The sequence below is a fragment of the Cyprinodon variegatus genome, unplaced genomic scaffold, assembly GCF_000732505.1.
Source record: "Cyprinodon variegatus isolate N-32 unplaced genomic scaffold, C_variegatus-1.0 Scaffold863, whole genome shotgun sequence".
NCBI lineage: Eukaryota > Metazoa > Chordata > Actinopteri > Cyprinodontiformes > Cyprinodontidae > Cyprinodon > Cyprinodon variegatus.
In genome coordinates, this window is record NW_015151316.1 from 39,402 (window position 1) to 65,264 (window position 25,863).

The 25,863-nt window shown below is 38.6% G+C and overlaps 1 protein-coding gene across 2 annotated transcripts; it reads right to left on the minus strand.

Moving 5' to 3' along the window:
• LOC107099359 (exocyst complex component 3-like protein) lies at positions 1–23,746 on the minus strand. Of its 2 annotated transcripts, none has more exons than XM_015397444.1 (15): positions 23,469–23,746; positions 17,304–17,467; positions 12,432–12,651; positions 11,444–11,656; positions 9,997–10,196; positions 9,695–9,913; positions 8,643–8,713; positions 7,343–7,460; positions 5,782–5,907; positions 5,432–5,532; positions 5,174–5,290; positions 4,820–5,090; positions 3,229–3,384; positions 1,636–1,769; positions 1–1,002 (listed from the first exon to the last, which is right to left on the minus strand). In XM_015397444.1, the coding sequence occupies exons 1-15, from the start codon at positions 23,509–23,511 to the stop codon at positions 816–818; spliced, it is 2,340 nt and encodes a 779-aa protein (XP_015252930.1). In that variant the 5' UTR covers positions 23,512–23,746; the 3' UTR covers positions 1–815. The 2 variants fall into 2 exon arrangements, with proteins under 2 accessions (XP_015252930.1, XP_015252929.1); XM_015397443.1 differs by having other exon boundaries at positions 2–1,002; positions 1,636–1,772; positions 23,469–23,745.
• Positions 23,747–25,863: the final 2,117 nt, after the last annotated feature.

The following is a 25,863-nucleotide window of genomic DNA, read 5'->3' on the forward strand; positions in this document are numbered from 1 at the left end:
CAAAGTACTCATGAGGAGTTTAATTACAAAAAATAATCTTGGTACAAAAACACCAGCAACTAACAAACAACAGAAGAAAAAAAAAACATAAATATAATAAATACATAAGAACAGGTTAAACACATCTGCTGTAAAAACAAAACAAAAACAAAACTTAGAATCAACCATGAGAAACAGTGAAGCCAAGTTTATGGAAAATAAAAACCTAATAGTAATGAAAAGAAGTAACGATTTTAAACCAGAGCTGTCATAGAGGATGTGGTTTATTTGATTTAACGAAACATTAAAGCATTCACTGGGGATGATTCTCCTGATAGATTCAGATATACTCACTCCTAGATTTGCCTGCTCATGTAAATGGTAATATACCTTTATAATCATACAAATTAGAATAATTTTAACCAGAAACTCAAGTGAGTGAAACGCTTATCTGTATTTCTTTAAAGAAAACTGAAAACACTGCAGGTTCAACTGGACTTGATCCCCTAAACGGTGCAAAAACCTTTTAAAAAAAAAACTTTTAGGGAATTTAACTTGTTCGTATTAAAGCTATAGGATGCCAAATATGAAGTTATGAGGATTTATGAAGCCGGTTTATAACAGATTTTGGGTAAATGGCTGAAAAGGAAGCAGCTGGAGCAGAAAAACCATCACTTAAACAACAACAGACCCTTAAAGCAAACAGAAATAAGACCCGAACCAGCAAGTCACAAACTGTATCCTTGATAAAATGCAGCAGAAACAGATTTATCACCATCCTTTGGTAATAGACAGAAATCTAGACAGAAATAGATGTTTTTCATTGTTCCATCCGGTCAAGCACACTTGGCTGTTGGCAGACAGAAGGCCAAGGTGGAGGGAGGCACCAGGATGTCAGTGAAGATGGGCCGGTATCCCTCTGGAAGAGGGGGGGCGCTCTGCTCCAGCAAGTCCAGCACGGCCCCTCGGATGTCCCTTGAGACGTCACCACGGACATCCATCAGTACAGAGACATGCTCCTCACTGAGGGAGCAGGAGAATAAAGACACTCCTTAGGAAATGTTTGTAAGTTCAAAACCTAACATAAAACATAAACAAGCAATACATTGCAGATTTATTACACTATAAGTAGCCCTGAGGTGTAAAACACTGCTTTTTGGTAGAAAGACAAAATTATTTGAAATTAACCATTTTTTTCCCTCATCAGTATAAATCTTTTGCACTTTGTTCCACTTTTCTTCATTGTGTTTCTTCACTTTATTGAAGTTTGTCTCTTTTAGCACCTTTCTCTAAAGGTCCCACCACAGTAGGTCAATCAACCTGTGATGTAGAGTTTGAGTAAGGCCTTTCAACAGATTCTCCACCCCCCGCCATCTATTTTAATAAAAAAAAGAGGGCAGGGAGACTGAGAGAAAAGTGTTGCTCATTAAAAGATAAAACTAGCCCACAGCATGATGCTGCCATGACCATGTGTCATGGAGAGGAGGGAGGGATGCAGTGTTCGTTTTTTACCATATATAGGATTAAAGCATTCTGATTTAGCAGAGGTTACATTGATTTAAAAGCATTAATACCATCATATGATTGAACCAAAGGTTTGTGGGGGATAAATTCTGTCTGGCTACTGTGCATCACTTTATGTGGAAAGCAGGTTACCTGATGTCTGGATATTTGGCAACTAGTCCAGAAACCTCCAGGGTGAGCATGCCGGGGTCTTTGAGTCGGATGAAGTCTGCCAGGACAGGAAGTAAGGCCAAGGGATGAACTTCAGTAGCCGACACCTCGTTTTCCTGCTGAGATAGAGATGCCCCTTTGGGTTTTACTAATTGGAAAGGAACAGATACCAAAGCTGCTATGTGAAACACAATGCCAGTAAAAGGTTAAATCATTATAAAACTGAAAAAAAAAAATTCTAGAGCCCTTTTCTGATTTCTTGGTGCAACCTTAGAAAAGGAGCTAAATCAGTTGTTTGAAAAAGAAAAATAGCAAAAAAGACACGACTGACTTTTGCCAGGCAGCTCTGTTGTGTGGTTTTCTGTTAAGATTGATTTTTTTTAAACCACATTGTCAAAAGTTTTGAATCTTTGTGTTGATGAAAACAGCAACCAAGTCAAGGCACGTTTATTTGTTAGTTCTGTTGTCCTTCATTTTTTTGCACATCTGTACCTGAGATATGCATCTCTTCCAGTCTATTAAACATGTGACCTTATCTGTATTTGCTATAGTTAGACTTCTTTCTTCTTTTGTTTAATTTCTGTCCAGTTTTTAATTTCCTTCCACAATACTGAAACATGCAGCGAGGTGTTTGGAAAGAGAATCTGGATTTTGACAGGCTGTAATATCACGAGATCAAAGTCGTTAAATACAAGAATAAAGTTGTAACATTACAAGAATAAAGTCATAATATACCAGATTTTTATCATAATAATAAAGTCATTACTTAATAAGAACTCTCGTGATGTCATCCCCTGCATTGAAATGATGACTGTTGAGATGTTATACTTTCATAGCCTTGCCAGCCAGATGTATTGATGGTATCAGTCTAGCTAAGAGCTGGTAGAGCTTGATATCAAAGGAGGGACTAACAGGGTTCACCTCATCAGATTAGAACCAATCGGATAACTACGATTGTGATGCAAAAAACTCCAAGGGACGCGCTCTGTTTTTGTCATTTTGTAGTCTGTAAAACATGCTTAGCCATCGTAGAAACTCCCAAGTAGAGGATTTCTGTTGGTTTTGGCTAAAAAATCTGAGGCTATATTCTTAATTTTCATTGCAACTTTACTCAGTTTTCGACAGCTTGATGCACTGAGAGCCAAACCCTCGTAAAACCAAGCCTCCCACACTGATTGGTTCAGCCCGATCTGCCAGGCTAATACCAATATTAATACTAATACAGAGCTGGTCATAAATTGTTCAAATATTTTTTCTGAAACAACAAAAATTCTGACAACTTCATTCTATAAAGGCATTTTATTCTCATTTTATTACAACTTTTTTCTAGTAATACTACAACTACTATTATTATTAATAGGCATTCTATTGTTATAGTTGTTTATTATCTTATTATCTATTTGCTTATTAGTTTGGCCCATTGATTACATTTGATTGTAGTTGAAAAGCTGCCTACAACAAACAGACCAAGAATTCAATTAAAATTGAAAATACTTAGAAATGTTTCTTTGTTTTAAAGAATCTCACTGATTCCAGTCAAAATATTTGGTTAAAGTCCAAATTTAAACTCCTCACCAGGCTGTGGAAAACTTCTCTGAATAGCTGGTCATCCTGAAGCATCTGCTGAGCAACCAGCCCCCTTTCCTCGCTGCTCCGACACACCAGCTTCTTCTGCATCAAGGCCCGGACGTACTCCACCACCATCAGCCACTGGGCCTCCTCCTGCAGGCGCTGCAGTCGCAGGAAAAACAAACAGAACACTTTCAGACATACTGAGTAAAATTAATTCACCATGGAGGAAACAAGGTTCAAGATCAGTTTTCAGCAGTAAAGAAAAGCTTAACTTTGGCTGCCTAAACAGACAGTAAAATACAGTAAAGATGTTTTTCTACAGTAATTATATCATTTAAACTTTTCCAAATTTTGTCACGATTTAGGATTTAGTGTTAGAGACCAAATATAAGTAGTGATTGGAAAGTAAAGTAGAAATATCAGATTTTATTTATTTTTTAATAATAAAAATCTGAAAAGTGTGGCAGCATTTATGTTCAGCCTCCTGAGCCTATACCTTTCGCTGCACAGCTAATGCTTGTTTTTTTTTTTTTGTTGCTTTTTTTTTTCTCCTATCTTTTTAACACACCCAGAGACTGAATTTGTTGCTCAGTCAGATGGGATTAAAGCATCTGTAAACTCATTTATTAACCTTTCCATAGATTCTCAGTGAGATTCAGGTCTGGGCTTTGACTTGGCCTTTTGTATTGATGTCCTGCTGAAAGGAGAAATCTCTTTTCAAGTGTTTTTACCAACATGGTGTTCTTTTATGTTGACCAAAAGGACACATTTTCATCTCATCTGATGAGAGCGCAATATAGGGGAGTGTTGCCCTAGTGGTTAGAGCAGTGCGCTTAGGCTCTGAGAAGGTTGCAAGTACCCGGTTCAATCCCCACAGCCTCCACTCTTGGTCACTGAGCAAGACTCTTAACCCCTACACTGCTCCCCGGGGCACCGCACAATGGCAGCCTACTGCCTCCATATGGGATGGATTAAATGCAGAGAGTTAATTTCTCCATTGCGAGATCAATACAGTTAAGTTTTTATCCTTTTTTCTTTCTATTTCACTCTGATGTCTTGCTGTTTCTCCCCCGTGGTTTTTAGGTACACCTATGACTTTCTTTCAACATTTATTCTCTTTTTGAAATCAGCTTCATTTTAATGCAGTTTAATTACTACATTTATGAAGTTTAACAATGCATAGATCTGTTTTACCAATAATTTTTACCAACCCTCCTTAGTATTTAATGAGAAATTGCCACTGTTTACAACAAGGCTCCTGGGTGCTTCTTTGATTACTGCTCTGCTTGCTTGACCTGAGCGTTTAGATGGAAGATCACGTCCTAGTTTGTTTGCAGTTGTTCCATCCCAGATGATTGTCTGACCCGAACTCTATGATTTTTTTTTTTTTTTAAGTTTTAGGATTTTGCTGCTTGTTCAGAAAACTTGATCCAACATCGGATCAGTTTTTCACTAATGTTTTCTTAAAAACTTCCAAGGCTCTGTGGCCCAGGGACAGAAATCTCAGATGATTAGACGGTAATGTGACAAATGAAGAAAAAGTTTAAGCAGTTGAGAACTGCTCAAAGTAAAGTGTTCAGAGTGATTTGGTCACCTGCCCACAGGGCGGTCGCACTCGTCCGTACAAATCTAAATGACTTTCCAGGACGCTGCAGAGTTTGGGGACTGGGTCTCCCTGGACCAGCCAGGGTCTGGTCAGCAGGCCGGGGAGGAGAGGCTTAAGTTCCAGCAACAGTTGATCCATCACCAGGCGACACGCCCTCCTCACCGCCCGGTCCAGAGCTGCCAGAGGGTTGGGGGGAGTCCGAGAGAACTGCCCTGCAGAGCGGGACGACTGCTGCTGCTGCAGGCTCTCTGTGGATTTTCTACCATGAGAATAAGATGCAGCTGAACGTAGAAATGTGGAGTAAAGTAGAACAGGAAAGTTTAAAATGAGAAAATGTCTAACTTTAGGATGATGCAGTTGCTGATTGAAGCCAGAAGGTAGTGGAGGTAGAACTTATTCTTGTTGTTGGCTGGATCCCTGCGGTGCTCTTTCCCAAATTCAACCAGAGCTTCTCGAAACCTGGTGGTTATATTAAAGAAAAGCATTTTCTTGTTAATGGAGAGCAAAAAATTGGAATTAATTTTTTAATTATTGTCACAAAAAGAAGAAGCAGAAAAGGGATGGATAAAAAGCTATAAACGTTTGGGGAACAAAACACACCTATTAAGGAGGTTCTCTATCTCATACAGTCCCATTTGTATGGTCTGATCTCGCAGCGACTCCCCAATCATCAGAGCCACACGGGCGTTCTCCTCTAACATCTGGAGCAGAAAAACACAATGAGACAACTGAAAAAGTCATAATTACATAATGTCTGCACAGTAGGAGGATCCAGGAGATACATATATTGATAGATATGACCAGATTAATGAGTTTTATGTCAATCTTTCCAGTTATATTATCAGAAGGTTTGTCACTTAATCACTTATTGTCATTTATTTTTTGCATTTAAACATCATGGGATCATGTGATCAGTGTTAGCACAGCATCCTTTTGTGCAGACTTCTTACCTGTGTGATGATGGTGGGCAGACTGGTATGGTAGAATCCTTCATGGTCTGTTTCTGGCTCCTCATCTCTCTGCCAGTCTTGCAGCTCCACCTGCAGAGCTTTGTGCATCCACTCAGACACGCTCTTCTGCAAACACACAGAAAAGAGCTGTAGATGTCAAAGCAATGCTCTCCAAAAGCTGCATAGGCCTTGAATTTTCACATCTCACATTACACTAGAATTTGTGGAGTAAAGCACAAGAAAGTGGCACAAAACTAGAAGGAGACTAATAAGAGGTCCTGTTTGCAGTTTGGCAGGAAACATGTGGTGGAAATCCTCAGGCTAAAAAGGACACAGATTTACCCTTTAAGCCCTAATAGGAAAGAAAATGGTGGTGGTGGCATCATGCTGTGGGGATGTTTTTTTAAGAAGGCACAAGGATGTTGGTCAGATTTGACTGAAAGAGACAAGGTAATCCTCGAAATAAAGCTGTTAAAGAAGGGTTTCCAAAATGGGGCTGATGAGCCATTTTGGCCCTAGGAAGGATGATTTCTGGTCCTCGCCTTCAGTTCAAGAATGTTATAAATATCCCATCAAGACTGGAGGTTGGTGTAGGTGAAACCTTGTTTTTTAGGGTGAGTTTATCCTTGATGTTAGGTGTTTAAGACAAAATACATACAAATTGTTCCTATTATAGAAAATGTTAGCTGCTAAACAAAATATTTTATCATCTCAACAGCTACCAGAACCATGTTCTGTTCTTTTTTTTTTTTTAGAAAATGTTAACACGTTCAATTGAATGTTTTACATGATTGTACTCTGATTTTATTTATTTGGACTATTAAAAAGGTTATTTACTAGTGTATTTTAGGCTGTAGAAGATTTGAGATTTAAGTTCATTTTCCATAAAATTACTTTAAAGATACAGTCAGAGCTGTATGCCAGTCAGCCAGCCAGCCAACCAACCAAGCAAATCAAAAAAACAAAAAACACTTCTGCACAGGGTATTGTTGCCACTACTGGGCATATAAATCCAAACAGCAAAAACTTGTTACACAGAAGGTGTTTCTTTTTCCCCCCACAACATCTAGTTTGGAACAGACACTATCAGCATCCTGTTTTAACTTTGTAGAGTTCTTAACTGGGACATTATCAGGTGGAAACTGTTATAGATGCAACCAAATAGACGACTATTTATAAGAAGCCTTTAGCTGGTTTCTTGGTGCCTCTTTTTAAGGACTGCTTCTGACTGGGTCATACGCTGAGGAGTTAATAGTTTATTAATTGCTTGGAATGGCCCAGTCAAAGCCTGGAGCAAAATAAAATAAAGAAATCTTAGCAATGCTCCAAAATTCATGTCCACAGATATTTTCTGGACAATTTCACTTAGCCTTAGCTAATAAGAATCAGTAGTAAAATGAGACTACACACCAGTAAACCTGAAGAGCCATGCAGCTGTTATTGCAGATAAAAGAAGAATAAAGAATAAATCTGTTAAACTTCCCAAATCTCTCATGGGCAGCATTTTTCAGCTGCATACAGATATTCTTTTATTCTGAGAGATCGTTTCTACTCGACTCACCCGGACACTCTGCACGTATTTGTTCCGCAGCTGCTCCAGTCCCTCTGTGGAGATGAGGGGCCCAAGCTCTGCTCTCTCTGTCTCTTTGACCAGCTCTGGATGTCCCATCATATCTGGACTGCCAATAAGAAGACAACATGTGAAACATCCAGCATATCAGGATCCTTTAATTAATTATTAATTGAAATGTTGCACGTATGAATCTGTGAAAGCAGAATCTTTAAAGTGAGACAGTATTTTCAAATCACTCATTTCGAATCACTCCTTTTATTGAAATATACACCTACAGCTTTCACTATCTATATAGTTTTCAGTACTGGCCTTGCCTATCAGAAAGCATTAAAGATCCTTGCCATTGATAAGGGCTTCTAAGGCTTAGAGCCTCCAAACCATAAGAAGAAATTCACCAAATTTTAAGCTGGCCGATTAAAAGTTCTTGAAGAAGCTTGATCAAATTTCTCTAATGAAAACAACAATTAATGTACTCAATTATATTTAGTTACTTTAACACAGTTGTTTTATGTTAGAAATGTAAATAGAACTATTGTGTTAAAGTTAAATATGCTTAAGTAGATGCAAAAAGAAGCATTAATTATTTTTTTCAGTTCTGGTTAGAATTGGTTTTAGTCTAGCATTCGTAGTTCTAGTTTTTTCATCCTTTTTAGATGCAGGATTCAAAACTGTTTGATTATTGTAATCATAAAATTGCAAATATAAATAATAATAAAAAAAACACAAGAAAAAACTGGGTCCATTTAAGCTGACTTTAACTGAGTCCTGAAGAAAAACATAATTTAAAATCAGTTTGCAAAGCTTCTAAAAAAGGATACACACACAAATAGAGTTTATATCTATAAATTGAGTATGTTTCAGTAAATTAATTATACACACAAAGTTTCAGTTAGTCATAGTTTTTACCTTTTTATAGCTTGTATTTATTTAATTCAACAAAAAAATATTTTGTCTATTTTTCTACGATAACCCTGAAATGCAGAGATACAAATGGCCAAACTGGAGTCTTTATAACTGATTTCCACTTAGTTGTGGAGGATGGGATGTATGTATTTTTTTTGTTTTTGTGGAGGGAGGTGGTAAGGAGGGAATTGGAGCAATTCTGATTTTAATCTCTGTAAATAAACTTAATCTATTCTACCCCTGAAAATGTAAAAAACAAAAAGAAAACTCTATGGATCTTTGTGTGAAACAAACACAGTCAGGTCAATTCAAAATGAAAACATAAATATTCTAATATGAGCAGTTGGCCATTCATAATCAATGTGCTGCTGGTGGAGAGCCTCACCTGTTGTAGATGTGCAGAACCCAGTTGAGCACAGCAAATATTTCACCGCTCTCCAGATCCCAGCTGCTAACCTAGGCCACAAACAACACTCAGATGCGAAGGTGCCTTAAAAGAAGATGCAAGTCACGACTTGAAAGACATATTATATATATTATATATAATACATATTATATATATAACTTTAGTAAACAAATTAGTTTGTGTTTAATGACTTCTTAGAAATCAGGATAAAGGGGTCTGTGTTTTATTTTAACAACCGTGAAACAGAAATGGTGCAGAAATGACAAGGGTCCTATTCCCACCTCCTTTTGCAACAAAATTCTATTTTTTCACAACTTTCATGATTTCTTTCCTATCTTTTTTTATTCTAAACATTAAATATCAAAGTATTAACCTTGAATTTATTTATTAAGGATTATTTAACTTTTGTGATCTAGATCAGTGATTCCCAACAGGGGGTAGTCGTACCCCTAGTGGCCCACAGGTGCATTGCAAAGGGTACAAGAACAGAGCTGCAAGTTTTATTTCTCAGATAATAAAATAAAATCTGTTCTACTTTGTGAGGAGCCAATTAAAAATTAAAACAAGATTTTTTCAACTGAAAAAGTATGTTTTTTTCTTATAAGTTTGAGTTCGCTTTGGAACAAATCAAAACAAAGCAGAGGAACAGACTGGATGTCAGGTGTCATAAATGATGAAAACAAAGTAAAATAAATGGAGTGAGTCTGGCTATAGTTTTTGTTCAGTATTTTGTCCCCATTTCCTCAAGATTAAATGTGTTTTAGGGGAATTACTAAGAGGAGCTCCAGTTTTATCAAGACAGATTTATAGTTTCAAGTTTTCAATGATTCATTTTTGTTTTTAATCTGATTCCTTATAAACTGGGGGTACTCACGGTGAGACAAAATGCCCAAAGGGGTACACAAGTAAAAAAACAACAACATTTATCTAGATAATGGAAGGAGGGTGTCAGGATGTTTTTTCTCAGTCACAGATGAAGAAATACCCTTGTTAAAGAGTTTTAACAGGTGTTACAGGTGAGCATCACCGACCTGTGCCAGGTGAGTGTGTAAACAGCGGTGGCTGGCCCTCAGATAGGCTGCAGTCAGCTGGTAATGTGGTGGGACGCAGTGCTCCAGCAGATGGCGTACTGTGGCCAGGTCAGCCATGACAGCGTGCTGGAGAGCAGAGAGGTGGCCCGCCAAACCTGGCCCACGTGTGTGCAGGTAGGAAACGCTCCGAAAACGTGCAGAGACTGCCTCCTCAAGTACCTGAGGTCAAGACAATGGGATAGATGACAAAGTGGAAAAGAGGTGTCATTTTTTAGTTTTTGTCCTCATCGGGTAATTCAGACCTGGAAGAAGCGAGCTCTCCAATGGCGAGGTCGTCCTGCAGGCAGGGACCTGCTGCCTGTTGCACCCCCTCCTCTCTCTGCCAGCAGAGCTTGGTCCAAGGCCTCCTCCCGCTCCACTATCCTCACTGCTGATACAAACGGCGTGGGATTCTGACGGGCCAGAGCCAGAGAGCTGCTCACCACTGCCCACAGCTCCTTTCCTGGCGTTAAAGAGCAGATAGGGAAGTTAGGGCCTCAGGTTGTCACTGCATTGCTTTCACAGTGGTGCCACTTCATCCCATAATTCCTGCTTCTTTTTAGGATGATTTTAACAGTTTTAAGTTGAAGATCTTTCATGAACTAAAAACAGATGAAAGAAATGTGCTGGGGAAAAAAGAAACAAAATCTGCTTCAAGAGAAAGGACATTAGTCAATGGTCAAGTACAAACCAAGAATCATCAAGGCTCAAGGGTTGCATAATCTGAAAAATGCTTGAAAATTAGCGTCCCTCTTCAAATGAACGCAGGTTTAAAATCACCACAGAGTTACAATTTTCACTCTGAGAAAATAAGAGAGAACTTCAAGCTCAAATTACATGATGAACATCTGGATAAACCTGAAATATATGAAAGTAGGGGAGACTGATGACGGTTGTAACACTTTTTTTACTCTTTTTACTCCAAAGAAATGGAACCTACACAATTCACTTGTTTATATCATGATTAAATGGGCGATTTTTTTCACATTATTCACTTAAGAAAAAAAAAAAGTCAACTGTTACTATTGAACCCATCCATGTTAACAAAAAACGTTAACAAAATAAAATGCAACCTTGTTCTCTCTGAAAGGTGCAAATACAGACAGAACAAAATAATAATAAAAGACATTATGAAACTGTGTTAAAAAAAGTGTCAAAGTAAGCCTGGTTAAGATCCAACTTTTGGAAAAGTCTTATCCAAACCTCCTATCTGAAGATCTGGGAACTGTGCTTAAAAGCTGTGTCTGGGCCAGGAAAAGAGGCAGCTCAAAAAGAAAAAAACTTGAAAGGAGAAAAATGTAGCTCAGGATCCATGCAGAGTTATGTCAAAGGCTTCTAGTTCATAAACAAGCACATCATTTCTTTCCAATCTGCTAGGGCGCCTTTAGTCCAATATTAATGTGGATTTAGGGTTTGAGCCTGTATGTATACTTCTGATTGTATTTTTTGTATAATTATTCTATCTAGGTAAAACAAAAACCTTAATGAAATTGCAGAAACCATTAGATAATGATGTCTACGATGAGTGAATGTTCATGTCTGAGTAGCTCTTCATTTTTTTATTTCACAAAATTGACCCTATAACTGTAATCATCTAGAAGTGAGCTCATGACATGATTTAATTTATACTGAAAGAGTTTATTCTGGTGGAAAATTAAGGAATTGATTCTCAGCATTGCTTAGTCTACTGCGTCTCAGAGATGTTCTCACCCAGGGCGTCCACCAGCTGTCCCACTCCGGAGAAATATTTGGCCACCAACTCCTTGTCTTCACTGCTGAGTGAACTTGCTGACATGCCAGACGCCCCGTGAAGCTGCCAGAGGATGTCATCCTGCCAGTGCTCCAGATCCATCAGACGGGCGTGGGCCTCCAGGAGCCTCCTGGACTCCACCAGGCGCTCCGTCTCCAGCACCATGCTCCGTACTGTAGAGAGCCAGGAAGGGAATACAAACTGTTAAACTCGATAAAAGCCTCTCAGGAAGTGAATAACCTCTTCACAATGTTGTCACTTAACACCATGAAATAGTAATTATAGTATAGTAATTTTTAATAATGGCATGAAGACAACTAAAGTAATAAATTATTTCTTAATAACTTTTCTAATGTTCAGGGTTTGTGTATTTTTTTATGGAAGGCACCGAACAAAAGAATGAAACTAAAAACAGGCCAATAGTTCATCATTTAACATATTAGGTGAGCCAAAGGGCAACTTGCAGCTCTGAGTACCTAAGATGTGGCAGATAAAAAACTGCGCTTCTGTCTGAATATGACAGAAGCTAAACATAGAACAACTTAATTTATTCCTTTGTCATTAAAATAAAACTAAAATAATAAAAAAATAAAAAAATAAGTCCATAGGGCCAGTCAGTTATGGCCTGTACAAATTTTATTTAGAAAATAATATACTTGCAATATATTGGCCAATCCAGGGTTTGTTCTGGCCCCTGTCTAGAATCACCCATGTAAGATGCCATTAACATTGCAGCAAGGCCTAATACTGAGCATTTAAGTAGAATAAACCTGGAGTAGGACCTGGCTTAGAGTAATATTTTGATCAAGCTGAGGAGTAACCACGTCTTTTTGTGCCGTTAACGAGCTTTCTTTTGGTTAGTGGCCCAATATGAGCATGTGTTAACCTCTGACCAGAACTTTAGAACATCATTTATATACAGTAAGATAATTTCTTAGAGCTTCTCACTGGCATGTAGTCGAGGTAGGTTGCTGACAGCAGCAAAGAGCTGGCGGTGGTCAACGGACACATCTCTCAGCTTCTGCAGGGATATTAAACAGTCTGTGTTTCCATCTGACTCCAGTCCTGCTTCCTTCAAAGTGAGCGACACCTCCCTCAGCTCATCCCGGGCCTCCCGGAGCTGCTCGAGACCCCAGCCGACTCCCTCCAGGTACGACTGGACCATAGACTGGAAAAAAAATGAGCCCAGGAGGTTTTGTTGGCTTTAAAAGTGCTACAAATACAGAGCTGCAGGCTTTCAAGTTGATACAGATCATGTATTTGCACAGCTTTGCACAGGAATAGATTAATAAAAAAAAAAACATACTAAGTATATGATTTTTTGAAAAGCAAACATAAACTCAATTGGCTGAAAAATTATTACATTTTCCCCTCCATAAAGTCAGTGAGAAAGTTTATCACCTCAATGTCATACATTTCTTCAAGAAATGCAATCATTCATCTTTTTTTGGACATTCCTCAATTTTTCCATCTTCTAATTATTTCTTTTTTTACTATCTAATAACATTATTGTAGATGTATGCAACATCTGCTAACATTGCAATTATGCCTCTGAAAACGTTGCAGTTGTATTAGAATGGCTTCATGTTTAAGCACCTGCTGAGTGATGCAGCACAATGGCAAGACAAAGACCTGTTAGGTTTGATCTCCCATGCAGATGTGAATCATTCTGTCCTGACATGCTCTGTGCATGTACTGTGTCGCTACAATTTCTAGGCAGAGCAGCGTTCGATCTTAAACAATCACAACCTGAAGAAAACTGCTGTAGGATGGTGGAAGAGGAGACACATTTATATTGATCTGCACAAGCCCAGACATTTCACTATACTGAGCGCATGAAAAACAACCATAAAGATGTTTGTGTGGAGCAGCCCTTACTGTTTAGATAGGACTGAAGTGTAGGTATGTATTCCCCAATGCCTGTATACTTCTTGCACAAAGGTCTGATTCTGGCATTAACCTTTTTTAAAAATAAACTTGTAGGCAAAGAGATGTTGAGAGCATCAGAGTTTTATGGACATTATGGACTCTACTGCACATCCAAAAGATGATAGGTTCTCAGATGTTCTGCAGCTACATTTCCCAATAACATCTCTGTGGCAAAGCAAAGGATCCATGGTTTAATAAGGAAGTTATTAAAAAACTCATAATTTTGCAAATAGTATGTGTCCTACCTAAGGAAAAATAGACCAGGGATGTGCAGAAAATGTGTCAGAGGTGGAGTTGGAAGGACAAACAGGAAAAGTGTGGTATATCCCACATCATGGTGTATACCATCCAAGAAAAGAAGCTCTAGGAGTGCTTTTTTGACTGTGGAGCCACTTTTAAAGGAAGATCTCTCAATAAGGAGTTAGTACAAGGTCCCAATCTCACCAGCTCTCCCTTCTTTGAGTCCTTATTAGGTTTAGACAGAAGTCAGTAGCATGTATCGACAAAATACATGTTATGTTTTATCAGGTAAGGGTTTTAAAGCACCATAAAGATCTTCTTTATTTCTCTTGGTGGCAAAATGGAGACTTGAATAAAGAAATTAAGTCATTGACTGTTCATTTATTTGGTGGGGTGTCATCATCTAGTTGTGCCAGCTATGCATTGAGGAAGACAGCTGATGACAGCAGAGCTGATTTATCTGATGATGTGGTGCAAGTAGTTGAACAGAATTCCTATGTGGATGACTGCCTAATCAGCTTTGGGTCAGAGGAAGAAGCAAAACGGATGATGAAGGATCTTGGAGTTCACTGTTGGAGAGGAGATTTTACTCTGGAAAAGTGAATCAGCAATAATTGAGAGGTTTTGCAAAACATTTCAGAAGATAGAGGGCAAAGGATCTAAAAGAGCTTAACTTGGGTTGGGACAACTCTCTATGGAGAGACCTTTGGAGCTACATTGAAATCAAATAGCTTCAAGTTCAAAATTGCAGTGAAACAGCAGTATCTCTGGAGGTGTGGTATGTTCTCAGTAACCAGCTCTGTGTATGTTGCTTTGGACATTCTTGCACCTGTCACTCTCTATGCCAAGATGTTGCAACAGGAACTCTGCAAAAGAAAATGTGGATGGGATAAGGCATTACCTCCAGACATAAAATATATATATATATTTCCTGGACTCTAGAACTTGTGCTCCTGACATCTTTTCAGTTAAGTCAATGTATTTGACCAAAAGACTTTGGAGAGTCTGTTCATACAGAACAGCATTACTTTGCTGCAAAGATGGCTATGGAACTGTGTCATATATTCAGCTGAAGAACTCCCACAAAGAAATCCACATTGCAGTCTTATTGGGCAAGGCACGAGTAGGACCAATTAACTCCATCACAATACCTCAACTGGTGTTAACAGTCCTCCTGGCTGTTCCAGTGGATGCCATACTGAGAGCGGAGCTGCAACTTCAGATTGGTGATTCTGTGCTCTGGACTGACTGTACATCATTGTTGAAGTACATCCACAATGAAGACACAGATTTTAAGTGTCTGTAGCAAACAGACTCTCCGTTATAAGAAAGGCTTCACATTGTTCTCAATTGACGTATAATTGCTCTAAGGAAAATCCAGCTTTTGCTGTGTCAAGAGCAATGAAGATAACGGACTTCATTGTACATCACACCTGGCTTGAAGGTCCCAAGTTTCCATGGAAATCGGAACAGGAACAACCAGAAGTTTCTTTTGATTCTATGTTGGAAGGTGACAAATCTCAGGTCCGCAAAAGTGCAAATGTGAACTTGACATCAGTTAATGCACTGTATCGGATTGGCTCATCGGTAACTTCTTTAGGTAGCAAAGTTGAAGAAATTAGTTGCTTGGCTTATCAAATTAAATCCATCCAACTCAAGTGTTGCAGGAGGAGAAATATTACTAGTGAGTCCTCAAGATGTCCTCAAGATGGCAGAGAAAACTTTCCTGATTTATCCCGGGCAAAATTTGCCATTATAGTCAGCAACAGCAGTTCAACGAAGAAATTGCTGGATTGGCAGAAAAGGTGGTGATTAGCAAACATAGTTCCATTTAGAAGTAGGATTTAACTTTGGGGGAAAGTCTTTTACACGTTGGGAGAAGATTGAGTAAAGGAGCCATGCCACTGCAGGAGAAACATCCCTCATTCTTGGCAGGCATCAACACATTTCCAAGCTCTTCCTCAGGCCTACTCACAAAACATTAGGTCACAGTGGACACAATCATAATATGGCTGTTGTAAGGAGGAAGTATTGGATTCTTCATGGAAATCTCGCTATGAGAAAAGGGATTTCTGAATGCAAGTTTTGCAGACGCCACAATGCAAGATCAGTAGATTAGAAGATGGCAGACCTCCCAAGGCAGAGAATTACTCCTGCTGTTCCTCTAGATTCTGGTGGCTGTATAGATGCTCTGTGTCACTTCATCAGCAGAAGAGGTCAAGTTGTTAACACAAGGTCAGACAATCTAACAAATCTGTAGGGACTGCAAAAGAACTGGAAGAAGCTCAGGGTGCATTAAATCATTAAATCAGGAGAGGATTCACAGGACTCTCATTGCCACTGCAGTAAAATTTAGTTTTGAGCCACCTGCAGGACCTCACCATGGTGGCATCTGGGAGCATATCAAACTGATAACAAAACATCTTTTAAGCTCAGTTTTGCAACAATAATCTGTGGATATAGATGGACTCAGCACAATTCTTGGTGATATAGAAGCCATTCTTAACAACCGGCAAATTTCAAAGCTGTCAGAAGACCCAAACGATTTGGAACCTCTTACACCTAATTATCAGCTGTTGCTGAAAGGAAAACCAACGCTTCCATCTGGAATTTCTGACACAACAGATCTGCATGCAAAACAATGCTGGAAGCAGATTCAGTACACTTCCAATCTATTATGAAGGCAACGTGCCAGGGAATACTAACAATTACTCCAAGAAAAGCAAAAAGGGAACCAATCCAAAAATGTATTTGGTTGTTGAAGACATTGTCATAATCAGTGACTCTTTAGCAGCATGAGGCTCTTGGTGTTTGGGAAGAGTCTTAGAGGTAATGGGAGACCACCAACCAAGACCAAGAAGTACTGAGACTGAGACAAGGCCAAGACCTTTAGAGGAAGAGACCAGGACCTTGATCTTAGATGGCCTTGTCATACTACTTGGTCTCGGTTGCTGTGGTCTTGACTACAACACTATTGTTCGCACTGTAAAATTACAAGCAAAGAATGGTGTTTTTGATCACCCATCAACAAATTGTGTCTTTTGCATGAAATTTAACTTATGGTATTGAGTTGAATAGTTGTGGCTTGTAATATATATTGTGGAATTGTTATGTCTACCATTAGGGGGCAGTATGCAGAAGCCAATGTATGCAAAGTCTATAAAAGACAGGAAATGATGTGTGCATTGGTGTGCTTTACACTGGAGAAAGCAAATCTGTTTTGATAGTTTGACTGAAAAAACACTGTCACAACCCAGCAGGCCGTTTTATATTTTCTTTTGTTAGCAAGATTGGTAAAGTTAGAATAAATCCGCTTTTAACTGCAAGAGCAGTGTTTAGACTCTCCATTATTTACCATCTCACCTGCCTAATGTGTGTCAACCATAAGATTCTGGTTGAGAAATACACCACTGGCTTTAAACATTGACTTAGCCCCTTCAATTATCTTAGCAAGATATTCATCATCATAGTCTCTTTCAAATATATGCCAAAAACATTGAGAAAAAAATCATAGCAAATTTCCTGACCAATAATTTATTGAATTATTAATTCCTACCAATAAGGCTGAGGAGCCTAAAAATCATCGAAAGGATCAGATTGTGTTTCAGTGCATCATCTTTTATCTCTAAGTGGCGACTTTGGTTCTCTGACCTTCAGTCTGGTGTGGATGGAAGCCGTCCTCTGGATCTCTCTCTTCTTATACTGGCTCAGTCGCTCCAGATGTTCTGGCCTGCAGAAAATTCCAGATGCCCACTTTAGAGCAGCACCGCGGGCCAGACACTCTGCCCGCTCCACCTCTGGCCATACAGCAGCCTCTGTCATGTTTGAAAAAAAACAACAACAAACAAACAGAAGCACAGATCATAAGATATAGAGGAGCAACATCTTTAGCTGCTTACATATGATCAATCTAGGAATTTTCCTTGGAGGAATGTGGGTTTAACCCTGACACTAAATGAAAAGATGAGGAAAAATAACAGAGAAATAAGAAATAATTATTATTACAATTACCAGCAATGAAAAAAAATGGGACCAAAATAGCGATCTTGAGGGAAGAAATTAGGATTTAAAATATATTTAAAATGTTTTCCTCGTTCACAGCTAAATTGTTTGTGCTAAATTTCTAGTGTTGGTTTAAAAGGTGTAGTAAACAAACCCCCTCATCTGTTTATGACTGAACCAATGAAGTGAAATGCAGATGGAGAGGACAAAAATCAGCTTCTAAATGATGAAGATGCTTAAAAATGCTTCTAAAAGATTGTTTTTCTTCAACCTTAAAGTGCATCACGTTGTGTTGGTTAATTACTGTAGCTTTATGAAATATGAGAAATATAGAACGGGGTAAATAGTTTAGCAAGACACCGTATTTCCTTTTCCTTGTGTCATGTTTTTCTTCTCCAACCAAAGTCCTTCTTCTGTAAAGGGGGAGTTTGGTTGGAACCAGAAACCTTTTGACATGGTCTCAGCTTTCAGTAAGAACAGTGAGAGAAATTACACCTTTGTTTCTAAATGACAAATAGATTAAAATCACAATCAAATCACAGCTTCGGACAATCGATTCTGAGCAAAACCCTCACAGCTGGGAACAAACCTCAGTGGATTTATTTTTCTGCAAACATTTTTGGAAGCAGAGCTGCAGTTGCAACAGAGCTAATGACGGCAGTGATCAAGATAAACTTCTCAAAGGAGCTTTAATTGACCAGCTGCAGCTTTTCTGTCATGGGAAAAGTTTTCTGCCCTGTTTTAAAGTGCAGTTTGTTCCAAGGGGTTTCTAAGAACATTCCTTTTTTTTTTTAAAGTGCTCACCTAACTGATGTTTGTCACATAATGAAAGAGTTTCCCAGCCGAAAGCAGGTCATTTTATCTGATGGAACTGAGTGATTACCAACCTAACAGAGATATGTGAGAAATACTCCCTGGCTGTATTTGTTATGCGTGTTTTAAAGTGATTGTGATTATAATAAACACAGCACACTTTGTGAGTTGTTATGTTTTAGTAAGTCATTTGTATATAGAAAAAAAAAAGGATTAAGGTCTTACCCAGGTACTAAAAACAGAAACACGCAGCTGACTCTACAGTAATATTATTTATCAAACAACAAAAAACCCTAACAGGAAAATCTCTTCATGAGTAGGAACACCATATAATTCAATAATTTGTGAGGAAATTGTTACTGCACAGCTCTTAATGTTGCACCACATAATTTAAACAGCTCTGAGAGCTGGACTTGTTGATTTTTATCACCAATACAACTAAAGGAAACCAGTCATTATATGGTCTATTAGATGAAACACCTGTTAATGCTCAGTAGTACACAGATGAATTTATAAATTTATTTATTGGGCATATACGCAGACAAAACAGATAGCCTGGTGCATCCTAAATGATATTGTAATTATCATGGCCTGTAAAAAAACAGAGTAGTAGTATCTTTACTTTTACTTCAGTCATAAAAGTAAATACTTTTCCCCCCTAAGATTAGCTGCACCTGGCTGCTACCTTTCTACCTAAATCCAGTTGAAGCCAGGTGTGGGTTTGTCATGATCTTGGTGCTGATAAATGGTGTCATTACTCATTTGAGTCACCTGTTTATCTCTGCTCTGTTCTCATTGCCGTTTATCTGTTCCACCTGCTTCAGCCTCTATTTAACGAGCCCTCAGACCAGTCATCAGTGCCAGATTATTCAAGGCTTTGGTGAGAGTTCTCTAGCATACCTATGTTTCTGATTGCCTGATCCTGACCTGTTCTGCCTCTGAACCTCTAAGCCTGCCTGTCCCCATTCTGATCTGTTTGTCTGACCTGTCCACAGATTCCTGCCAGATTTCTGCCTGTCTGTGAACCAAACCTGGAACAGTTTCCAAACTCCGTTCTGGATTTCCCTTCCCTTATGAGAAATCTGTCTGCCTCGAATACTGGGTCCTATTTTCCTGAGCTTGACAGGGTCTGTTGTTCCACTCATGGAAGTGTTGTTTTTGTAAACACTCCTAGCAATGATAACCTATACTTTAACAGGTAATTGTATGAAATGGATAATTACTCTAAAATTATTTATTTTCTAAAAGTGCCAGTTAACAGGAGCACTTTATTATTTCTGTATTATAATGTATTTATCTAATCAATATAGTAAAAAGTCAATTTTTCTCATTTATATATAATACTCTTAAACAATCAGTAAGATACATTGTATAAACAAATTTTAAAAAAATCAGTAAAGTAATAACAGCAGGAGTAACACTGACATAATTTAATGCTTATTCAATTAAAATCTAACAACTTGTAGTGTAATTCCATTAAGGTGACCTTTCTAAATATTTCTGACCATACAGATGTCTAATTTTATTTCTTCTAATGGGAGTGGCACCTAGTGGTTAGGGCATAGGGCTTGGAATCCTGAGGTTGTCAGTTTGAAACCCACTCTCACAGACTTGGTCTCTCAGCAAGACCCTTTATCAATGATTGCTCCCTTGGTGCTGCACAGTGCCAGCCACTGCTCCCCAAAGGGGATGGGTTAAAGCAGAGAGTTAATTTCTCTATTGTTTAATTTATGATTTTATTTATTTAATACATATTTTCACCAAAGGATGAAATAGTTGCAAGCAAGGAGGAATGTTAAATCATTTGAAGTTGAACTTTGTCGAGCTAATTGACAGATCATCACATAAGTCAAAGCATAAGCATGCAAAGCAGACAGGAGAGAATTGGAAATAAGGCGTCTCCATTAAGCCTCTTAATGGAAACAAGTTTTTACTCTAGAAGACAGAGGAGACGATCCGCTGTTATCTGACCAGTCAGTTGGCCTGGACTTCATTTCTTCATTTCTAGTCAGGGAGAAGAAGCTGAGCGGCCATCACATGACAACTCCTTCAGGCTAAATAACATCCCTGGTTGGCTTTAACCGAACAACAACCTCATGAATGACTCAGTTAAGAGAGGCGTTTAGAGCAGTTCAGAAACGCATCAACCAAAACAGTTTCTGCTTGTGCAAATACTAGGATATCTCAATTACACAAACAGGCCCGTCTCTGTCTCTAAAGGAGGTCATGGGATACCCTGCTATCTCCCTAACGACGCAAATCTGATGATGCTGAAACATCGTCATCAGCTAAATGGCAACACAATGAGCCACTGAGCTCCCTGCAGGAAAAATGATGATCCTAATGTAATCTACCTCTGCAGCGGAGCAGAGCCCAAAGCGAAGCCAGACAGAAAACAATACAGCAGTTATGCACTGATTAAAAAACAATGATACTGCTTCAGTAGGGAAAAAGCCGTTCTAACAATGACTCAACAAACATATCTGAAGCTTGAAGATCCACTGCATGCTTATAACAGATCTGCTTTCTGTAAAATAGTTTCTTTATTGATTTATCTGACTGTTTAGTTTGGTTTGGTGACAGCAATTAACAGGTTAACTAATCAGAAAATAGTTTAGAACACCACACATTAGACTAGATAAGGAAAAATTTCTGTAAACCTACCCAGACTCTACAACGACCTGCAGATGCCACCTGTGTGCCAGCTGGTTTGTCTGGGAGGCACGTCAGGAAATGGAATATTTTTTTGTTCTTCTATGACAAACTTAAACACGTGGAGTTTTCTAATCTCTGCTCAGGCTTTAACTGGAACCTGGTCCTTTGGTCAGATTAGGTTTTCAGTAAACAAACACTTCAGGTGGACTTTATGTGAACAAACGATGAATAAGTGAAAAGGATCCAATGCCTATTGTTAAGCATGGAGGAAGACCTGTGATGCTGTGGTTTTTTTTTCCTTCTAAAGGCCTTGAAGACTGTCAGAGTTCAGAGGTATCAAAATATTAAAAAAAATTGTTTTTACATGTATATGTACATATTTTTATAACCTGTAGTTGCCATTAACAAGTCATTATAAATGCACAATATTTTTTTTTATAAATTTCAAACATTTAATAAAAAAATGTGAATATACTAAGAGTATATGCTTTTAGATTAATAAGTTAATAAAAAAAAGAAATAATCGATTCCTAAGATAATCAATACCTACATCCCTATTCTTCCCAAGAGTTTGTATTATATATTATCATTTTTTGAGAAATTTGGTCTAAATATAGTAATTATAAGGGTTTAAATGTTAAATCTTTTTTTAAAATAAAATTCTCCTTATGTGTGAGTGTGCGTGTGAATGGCTGTTTGTCCTGTTTGTCTCTGTGTTGCCCTGTGATGGACTGGCGACCTGTCCAGGGTGTACCCCGCCTCTCGCCCATTGACTGCTGGAGATAGGCACCAGCACCCCTCGCGATCCCACTTGTGATAAACGTGACGGAAAAGGGATAGATTGATGTTTATCACCATATTACGGTTCCTAAATACATACATTGTTTATGTTTATGGTAACAGTGCGTGGGCTGCATGCATGGTGAAGTCCCCCTATAATTTTATAAAATGGTGTTCCTTTTTGCTTTTTATCACTTATTCTAAAATACCATCTTATGTTTTAACCACAGACAATTAAACATATGTGATTTCTTCATTTCCCTGAATTTCCTGCTGAAAATAAAGTTAAATGACAAAAGAAAGAGTTCACAGAAGAGAAGGAGTTTTCTAATATCCTGGCTGGAATTTTGCATGTCTAAGCATTCCCAGGCTTCTTCAAGAACTTTGCTATCTGTATATTGTTTGTAAAAAAAGAAAAAAAATGCTAGAGTTATTAGAGTTTTGTTTGACATTTAAGGAAACAGAATGTTGTTAAATTTATGTAAAAACCACTGCATTCGTGTCATCAGTATTATCACATTTCCAGTCTTTAGAAACTTCAAGACAAAGAAAGAAAATCTAAATCTTTTTCATACGTTTTCAGACTTGGAAAATCTTCAGTTAATATTCCAAACTTTTTCAGATGGAGTACTTCTGCTTATTGTCATCTCAGTCATCAGACCCAGATTGTAGACAATCTGTTGGGTTTAGCAGAAGACAAGACGTAAGTGAAGACCAGGGATGATCTAGAATGATAATGCAAACAGGACTGATCGATAATCCGTCTGCCTGTAGGTCCCAGTAGGGACCAAACCAGTGTTTTGCTAAAGGGTAGCTGCATGTGATGTCAAGATGGTTGGTGCAGATTGAGAGCTTTCTGGGTGTCATTATTCTCCTGCATCATATAATAACTGGTTGCCCAAAAACAATAAAGTTATGGACATAATTTATTGCTAAGCTTTTATTGCTTATTTCCCACTTTAATCCGGCTGTTTTCCATATAACACAATGACTGTTGATTTCTACAGGATTGTTCCCTTCAGAAAATCAAACAAATGTTACAAAACGAATCTAATAAACATTTTTTTCACAAGTTTATTATCATCCTTCACGGAAAAAGACCATCATATTAAATTGAGATCCTTTAATCATCTTCCATTCTCTGCCTTCATTTGATATTGAAACATTTTCATCTCTGAAATGTTTATTAGTCTAAAATAAAAGCAGCAGATGTTCTCTTTTTTAAGCATGTACAAAAACTAAACTCTCCTTTAAATACAGCAAATAAAGAATTTAAACCAGAGTACAGCATAAGTTTCCAATGTTTTCTGAAAATACTCAACCTGTTTTCATAAAGTACCATCCGTCAATCAGAGACATGAAGGTGATCAATATGCAATCAGAGGTCACAAACCATTACATCACTCCTAACCTGAGACCTTTAGGTGTGACAGTGCAGTGCTCATTCATTTATATGGCTGAGAAGAGACACTGCTGATCCATCCTGTTTGTTTCTGCTCAGAGACTTTAGAGAAGTGGGTGTTGGTCATTCAAAAACACAGCTGCTGCTGCTTCTGCTCTCTTTACCTTTAGGTTTGTCACCTCCATTCTTCTGGTCCCCAGCTGACATTGAAGTTCAGTTTTCAGATGCCCGTCCGCCCGACGAGACTCCTTTAACCCCTGAGGGCCAGCGCTGAGGGTGACCTGTGTACAAGGCAGGCAAAGAAGAGCGAGGAGAGCCAGGGAGGAGGCAGAGGAGAAGAGGAAGGAGAAGAAAGGGTGGAGGAGAGAGGGCACATATCCATTCTACTTACGGCTTTCCCCTTTTCCCCTCACACGCACTCTCTCTCCCAGACACATCCTCTGCCGAGAGGCCGGCAGGAAAGGGAGGGAGCAGAGGGGAAGCAGAGGGAGGGGATTGCTGCTGGATGATGGAAGGGAGGGGGGGATTGAAAGGGGAGGAAGGGGCAGGGATGAGGAGGGAGGATGTGCTGCATTCAAAAGCCTGGGTAAAAAAATGGCCAACCTTAAAAAAAGGAAATTGGTTGGCCAAAGCAGCTTCTGAGGAAATGACTGTGCTAAATGCAATATAGAAGAAAAGATTGTGAATTTGACACAATGAATTCAAAAAGTTTTTACTTATACATTTTCTACGGTCCATATTTGTTTGACCATTTTTTCCTATAATCTTTTTGCTGCTATAAACACCAGAATTTCCCCATTGTGGGACAATAAATGGATTTTCTATTCTATTCTATTTGAAATATGAAAAAAACAAACAAAAAATGTTTACTTCTATTGAGAAGTTCAGTTTTACTTGATCAGCCATGAGGGAAGGTAAAGCATTTAAGCAACAAGACATTTCCAAAGTGATGAAACCAGGAGAAAACACATCAGAGTAAAGTGAAATGGCCTAATAGAGGAAAGAAATGTGGGATTGGAGACTAAAATTATTGATATTTTGATTAATTGTTTAAATAGAACAGTCGACAGCAGCTTTAAACAAATCGTTTTTTAACCCTAAAGAATGCCAATTATTATAAGAATTAGCTGGTGACAAACCGATGCAGGCAAGCAGACTGGTTGCAGGCTTTGAGCATACTGTAAGCAGGTAGAACAAACTGGCGGAGTCAGAAGCCAACGAGCATCCAGGCTGAACACAGAGACACAGGTAGGCTGGAGCTGCAAACTGACACTGGAGGAGACAATCTGGTGAAGACTGGTGGAGAGTGGCAGGTATTGATAGAGATGATAACAGCTCTGAGGAATGACGGTGATTGGGAGAGAGGCAGGTGCATCTGTTCTCTATAATTAACAGAGTGGAGAAAAGCAGTGGGAGACAACCAGCACCCCAAAAACAACCAAACAGGCAGGATTTGCATGATCTGACCCACAAGTCGACTCATCAATGAAACTATCTGTTGAATACCCAAAACATTTAATCATATCAATTAACCATGAGTCAAATGATTTTACAAACAAAATCAACAACCAAAGTAGTTGCTTTTGTCCTTTTTTAGAAAGTAGTGCTTCTATAAATTAATTGAACTTTATTCCTCACACTGGAGAAATTCACCTCTACATTTAACCCATCCCCTTGGGGAAGCAGTGGGCTGCCACTCGGCGGCACAGTGTGGGGTTAAGGATCTTGCTCAGGGACTCAGAGTGCTGGCTGTGGGGATCAAACCGGGTAGTTGCAACCTTCTCAGAGCACAAGCGCACTGCTCTAACCACTAGGCAGACACTCCCCATGAAGTATTTTAACATGAACTGTTATTGTGGGTTGTGTCATTCTGTCCACCTAACCTTCCAGCGCAACAAGCGACCTAAACATACATCGAGAGAGTACAGAGAAAGAGAAGAACAAAGCTCATTATTTATAGGCTATTAAGATGGTGTGTTAAAACCCAAGATCTAAACCCAACTGACATTTGCTGCCTATTTTATCCAACATGGCTGACCTTGAGCTATTTTACAACCAAGAAAAGCAAAAACAAACCCAACAGTTAATATGTGTAGCACCAATTCTCATAAGCCGAACAGATCCAATTGTTGTACATGAATATATAATCTGATCAATGAGGCCAAATCGTTGTTATGAAAATTAATAATACATTTATTTCCGGTCTGAGTTATAATGAAATCTAATGTGAAGTTCAGGTTCCCAAGAAATCCACTCAGTTTCATTCAACAATCCTTCATGCAGAGGATTTAAAAATGTCTACAATAAACTTTCAGTTTCTCTGAACATTAGGGATTGTTTTTTGTTTTGCTTCAGCAACGCTTCTTAAGTCATAAAAGTCCCAGCATGGTAAGACAAACACAGGGAATGAGAAAAACAAAACAGATGGTTAGACAAGGGGGTCAGTAGGCTTGAAGCCACTGGGGGAGTCTTTAATACTGACATAGGGAGAGCAGTTACTGGAAGGAACAATGTATAATGTATAAGACATTACTCCACCACCCAGTGTAACAGAAGGGA

What these genes read in the sequence shown, in the direction of transcription:
- LOC107099359 (XM_015397443.1), bottom strand. Translation starts at nt 23,511, where the DNA reads ATGTCAGCTGGGGACCAGAAGAATGGAGGTGACAAACCTAAAG. An exon ending in AGCAACTGCATCATCCTAAA is followed by an intron (nt 5,091 to 5,173) that starts GTTAGACATTTT and finishes TTCTCATGGTAG; the next exon opens with AAAATCCACAGAGAGCCTGC. An exon ending in TGCGACCGCCCTGTGGGCAG is followed by an intron (nt 3,385 to 4,819) that starts GTGACCAAATCA and finishes CTGCGACTGCAG; the next exon opens with CGCCTGCAGGAGGAGGCCCA.